Source organism: Limulus polyphemus, unplaced genomic scaffold (assembly GCF_000517525.1).
Source record: "Limulus polyphemus unplaced genomic scaffold, Limulus_polyphemus-2.1.2 Scaffold159, whole genome shotgun sequence".
NCBI classification, from domain to species: domain Eukaryota; kingdom Metazoa; phylum Arthropoda; class Merostomata; order Xiphosura; family Limulidae; genus Limulus; species Limulus polyphemus.
Genome location: NW_013665769.1, coordinates 62850 through 69443, shown reverse-complemented (window position 1 = coordinate 69443; position 6594 = coordinate 62850). Strand labels below are relative to the sequence as shown.

General features: G+C 32.4%; 1 protein-coding gene across 1 annotated transcript in view; it reads right to left on the bottom strand.

The window, feature by feature from the left end:
* LOC106476813 (ETS homologous factor-like) overlaps positions 1-6594 on the bottom strand; it is a 68988-nt gene that overhangs the window by 59469 nt on the left and 2925 nt on the right. Inside the window, exon 2 of the mRNA XM_013937439.2 lies at positions 5722-5879. Within this exon, the coding sequence (XP_013792893.2) occupies positions 5722-5879 (158 nt within the window). The remainder of the gene's footprint in view (positions 1-5721; positions 5880-6594) is intronic.

Below are 6594 nucleotides of genomic sequence, written 5' to 3'. Positions count from 1 at the left end.
CATACGTTTAAGAGATCTGATGTTTAGATAAATCTCAAGTAATGTACATACGTTTAAGAGATCTGAAGTTTAAATAAATCTCTAGTTATGTACATACGTTTAAAAATCTAAAGTATTGATAAATCTCTAGTAACGTACATATATTTAAAATATCTGACGTTTAGATAAATCTCAAGTAATATACATACATTTAAAAAATCTAACGTTTAGATAAATCTCTAGTAACGTACATATATTTAAAATATCTGAAGTTTAGATAAATCTCAAGTAATATACATACATTTAAGAGATCTGACGTTTAGATAAATCTCTAGTAACGTACATACACTTAAAATATCTGAAGTTTAGCTAAATCTCTAGTAACGTACTATTAACGTTATGCTCTAGTTGTAACCTGATTGGAATTATTCCCATACTTTTGTGAAGCATCAATAACAAAAAATAGTGAAAGAGTTGCATTTTAAATGAGAACATTTTATTTCTATAAAATTAGAAGCAGTTTATAATCTGCAGGCTTTAGTCATCATTGGCCCTTGCTATGATCTAAAACAAATCAGATGTAGCAAGGGAATGTGACGTTTTCGTTCCAACTACAATCTAATTTATTTAAGATCGTAGCAATATTTATTTTCATTTTCTTTTCATCTATATTTGTAAATAAATAAGGATTTTTTTTGACAAACAGTACTTATAATTTCGTTCCATAACTTATAAGAATTGTTGTATTGTAAAATTAGCCTAAAGGCGGTGTATGTTTTAATGCCATTTTAAATTTAGGATTTCTTAAAAGCATAAAATCATTCTTAGAAATAGAATGGTGCAAAAGAACCTCACTTGTCTTGGAAAAATATGCACACGTTCAAAATAATGACTATGAATAAGAAGACGAGGTTATAAAATATTCAGGAAAATACTAATTTACGTACGTTTCCAGACGGTTTTTTGTACTGGCTAGGAGAACAGGGTGCGAGAGTATGGAATGCAGGGGTTAATACGCAGTGAGACAGTCTGGAAGTAGAAGCATGTAACCACATCAACATAACATTTATAACCTTTAGCTTTTCCAGCTCATTCTAAGCAGTAGTTTTTCTGATTGACACACCGTATAATCTGATTCACCCATCAAATTAATCTCTGTTTTTTTTATAATCTTTCTGTGTGTATCCGGCAGCAGACTGTGTGATAATAACCCTCAACAAACAGATATAAACTATTTAATTCAGCTATATTCTCTAAATCACATTGATGCACTGAAGAGATTTTACTCATAAAACTAGCCGACAATATGTTGCACACAACTTATTAAAAAAAGGTAAAATAAATTTATTATACTTTCTGTGAGCTAAAAGACCGTGACACGTACATTTTTTCACATTGTCTTTCGTAAAAAAAAACACATGTATGTAGATTTTAAACATTCGTAGACTCGTGTTGAGAAAAACAAAAGAGAGAGAGATTCGTACTAAATACAGTGACAAATTACTATATTATTCACTTGCATCCCTAGGGAAGAGATAAAAATATAGATCGAATGTTTTGTTATAAGCGCAAAGTTGCATACTGGGTCACTTATGCTATGCTTACCGCGGGTATCGAAACTTGAATTTTACCGTAATTCGTGAGACTTGCCGCTAAGTCACCGGAGGGGGGGGGGTCATATATCTATTGTAAATGCATTCTACTACTGCATGCCGTATCAAGAGCAATATGTAATGAAACCGTTAAACTGAGCAAAAAACAAAGCAAAATTATAACGTTAACTGGATAGATTAACAAATGTAGACAGGAAATGGAGGACTGAATCTATACGAAAAATACACGCCAACAACGAGTGGACGCTTAGATAAAAAGTGACTTTTGAATGGTTAAATGCTATTTGACTTATGAATACTGATATAAAATAATAAAAAATAAAGAATGGGATGTAAGGGAAAAGATACATGCTGTGATCAGGAGAAGAAAACGGTGCCAGTGATCGAACCACAATTTTTAATCTTACTGGTCTGACAAAACCAAACAATTTTAACAAGAGCCAAAATAAGCATCATTTTACATGATCGTTTTTACAAAATGTTCTCGTTTCTTTAGTAATTCGTTCAAAATAATTTAATGTGATTTTAATACTATCGCGTCAGACACCTGATAACGACAGAAAAGTTTAAATAATAAAACAGATATGCGTTTTAAGTGAATGATTATGAAAACACCGATTTAGGCTTAGAAAAAATGAGGAACATAAATCATCATGTAACTGCAATATTTTACTTATACTAAACTTTATTTATCATATTTTGTTGTTTTTTTGATTCGGTACAAAATCAGACAAGTTATGTTTTATCATAACTAGCTGAAGGTACATGATCTTGCTATGTGGAAGGTAATAATTGACTCATTTAACTGATTAATTACTCGTGTCTTCAAATTCAAAGCCAAAATTCTATTTAAAAAAAAAAGGTGAAATGCACCCTATTTTAGGGTCTTTTTTAATCCATCTTGTCGGGCAAAAATCCTAAAACAAAGTAGCTCATATACATGGTCGGACAGTTTCAAGTAACTATACGAAAAATTACAGTAATCGAACTGGCTAGCTATGAAAGATGAATGTTAACACATAAACGCACACACACACACAATGGATTATCTTTGCACTAAAATTAATATACATCTCGTATTTAGGTATTCTTATTGTTATATGTTTTCTGCATGCTTTACCATATGTAACTTGGTGTATTTTAAACACATGTTTTTTACAGGCAACGGCTTTAAGATCATCAATACCTGTTGTAATCTCATTTTTCCATATGATGCAAACAAGTGAGGACATGATGCTTAGTACAAGCGAAAAGAGTTAAAGGCTTCTGGTATCACATTTACTCCTTTTACAAACAAGTCCCGTCCTGGGACTTGATTTCAGACTCGTAGTACGACCACCAGCTGTGCGCTAAAATGTCTGCAGTGATTCCATCTTTGCATCTTCTGCAAGTGGGATCGAACTTGGTATCTTTCGCGTCCCTAATGAGATTAGGAGCTAACCCACTGAAAGGTTAATCCTGTAGTTGATGCTACTAAGACATTTTTAACAACTGAATAGACCACATACTCACTAAAAAAAAAAGCACACTACTAGACTGTATTTTGATTTGTACTCATATGATCATTACTCTCAGACATTGATGTAATGGCATTGAGTTTCTTTTTTTTTGAGCAAATTACGAAGACGCAAAAATACAATCTAAAAATGCATATGTATATACGGTCTATATGATCTGTAACGTTAGTTTAGCATATGAATTTATGACTAACCTAAATCTCCTAAGCTGGTTGAACCTCGTAAGACACTATTAGGTTAACGGCCAAAATTACTGCTAGCAATTAATTAAACAATTCCTTCTAACCTTTATATAAGGACGAATGTAAGAACAGCGTGTCTAATTAATTAACTATGTTAACTACCGGTCTGATTTGTACTTTTTATCCGTGCTTTGTACGGGAGTTAATACTAATTATGAAAAGAAAATTAACTGATATTTGAAAATTGTATGTTTTCAATATATAAAACCTAAATCAGAACAGATTCACAGAATTTGTTTTTCTAATAATTTCGCGCCCTTGTCATAAAATAGTGAACTAACTCACGAAACGCCGTCAAACTATTGTATGAAACTCGCACAACTGAAAACTTCTCGATTTCATGAAAGTATTAATAAACATTAAGAGAAGTCAGTTATGAGAACTAAGTACATAGGACATAAATCTATCCTTCTGGCTGACAGACACGTATAGTAATAGAAACTTGTATTTATAATGCATCTTAAAGTTAATGTAAAACCATTATTGTTTCACCACATAATACTGATAGAAAATAATTATAATAATTTTAGCATTTCCAGAGAAATATGTAGTTAAAGTAACTCGGATAAAAATCAGTGCCATTTGTAGTCCCCCCGTGGGACAGCGGTAAGTCTTCGGATTTACAATGCTAAAATTAGGGGTTCGATTCCTCTCGGTGGACACAGCAGATAGACCGGTGTGGTTTAGCTATAAGAAAATACACACACACGTCATTTCTTTCATTTTACAAGATAAACTACTAAAATAGTGACATTACGAGATCATGATTAAATCAATGGACAAACTTTAAAAAATATTTGTATCTAATGTGCTTTCTTTAAATTTTTGTTTTGCATCAACACTATAAAATACGCAACGTGTTTGCAAACATACAGTTACTTTTGTGTAGCCCCCCAGTGGCACAGCGGCATGTCTGCGGACTTACGACGCTAGAAACCAGGTTTCGACACCCGTGGTGGGCAGAGCACAGATAGCCCTTTGTGCTTAACTACAAACAAACAAACTTATGTGTATAGCGGTTATAGTTATCATTAAATAATGTGTAACTGTTTATCATGAAATGATTAAGTTAAACTACTGAACATCGTAAGCTTCATATTCTACTCTAAAAGTTTGAATTTATTTGTGTATCGGCAAGTTTCTAGCACACTGTTTACATTTTTTTTTAATTGTTTCTTCTGTGTCTCAGCAAACTTCAAACCGTAGTACACGACCAGCAACGATTGGAGGCGGCTTCGTTAGTTTATCAACACTCGAAGCACGGAGACCCTTAACCCTCTCTTGTGGTGTCATCTATGAAACGTCTTGAAATATTAAGATAAAAATACATCGATTCTTACCCTATGGCTTTGGCATATTTCATTTCGTAAGCTTTCAAGATATCGTTTATTTACATATTCTTTTTTTTTTTTTTAATTGAGATCAGAATTTTTCAAAATCATAAATCTGGAAACATAATGATTCTGACTCTGAACTTTGACCAAGAAATTACCTAATCCAGACACCTGAAATGGTACAGTTTCAATGCATACCTTACTTACGTACTAAATTTGGTCTAAATCAGTTAAATTGTTTTGAAATGTATATAAATATGAAACAGACACATGTTCTAACAGTGATGATAACCCTAATTTTCGGATAGAAAACGTGCCAGAATTCGAATCTATGCCACGCTTCAACTATCTAGTGAAGATGCTGTAGCTAACGTAATGCAAGTTTCCAGCTTCAAGTATACTGATAAGGTATGGACTAATATTGATGTATATAGATATATATATAAAATATCACATAGTCTTTAAAACAAGTACTTCATCTTTCACGTGCCACGCATTGTTTATATGAAAATATTTTCATTTCTGGTCATTCACATTATTCTCAAAGACAGCAGTGATTAATATTACTTATTATATGAAAAGCTATTGATGTTTTCTTCATTTTAAACTAGTGTGAAACATTCATGATGGTAAACAAATGTTTATTTTTTGGTTGTTAAAGCAACCTTACCCTTAAGGTTGTGATTTTTATGCTGATTTAATATTAATGTCTTCAGAAGTTTGGTCTCAAATAAGCAAGAGTTATTGTTATTTGTGTGTTATCAAAAACGATAGGCAAATAAAAAGTAAAATATCAGTTAATTAATAATCAACAGATAGTGTTGTTACAAAGTTCACACATTTCAGAGAGACAAAAGAACCATATTTTAATATTCTCTAAATTAAAATTTTTTGCCTGATACTGAATGAAATATTAAAACCAACCTTTTCGTATATTTTATCTATTGAGAAAGATGTTATCACAACAACTACCTTAGGATTGAAAACGCATACACAAAGAAACAGAAACCGCCAGGCTGACATTCATATTGCTTACCTGTACATGGTTGTTTCTGACGGTGTTGGCGAATGTAAGTCAAAATCTTCTAACTTTTGGGAAAACAGAAGAACGAATGGATCTTCCCCCTTCATTTGTATGACTGGAGTCTCTGATTTCAATCTAGTGGGAGATGTGGTGAAGCGACAACTTTCTTTCTAGCAAGAAAAAAACAATAACAAACAAACCTACTAAAATTACATCCACTTGTTTGTGGTTGGATGTGTTCTAATCAAGAACTCTTGCACCTCAGCACGTGCTGCCTAAAATGAAAACTAAACCAGAATGCTACACGAGCTACCTGTACATTCGGTATACGCATGGAAAGAAGTTCTAAGAAGCGTAAGCGCTGAAACGTGTTACGTAGGAAAAAACAGCATGATATCATTTTCCCAGAATCTGATTGGGCTTCGTCTGGGCCAACCGTGTACACCAGCCAATAAAAATAAATACATCATCGTTTTAACAACATCTTGTTTAATCAATCTAAAATCATTGCTTAAATTACAATAAAGATATAAACCCGGTTATTACCGTGTGTGTGTGTATATATATATATATGTGTGTGTGTGGATGTATATATATATATATATACATCCACACACACACACATATAAAACCCAAGAGAAGCAATAAGTTTTAGTATTTAATGCCTAGAATCTTGTGAGAAGTAAAGATATTAGTTCGAAAGCATCTAAGCTTCTCCTGGTCAGAATTATTCCGTTTCATTCCGAAAAATCATTTATTTGTTTTTACAGGGCTTGTGTTTCAGGACCATTTAGTCTAGAAGAAAACTAGTTTGGCACACTTTCTATAACAATTAATTAAAAGGATATTTTTCCAGTTTTGGTTTTGTTTCTTAATTTCAAACTT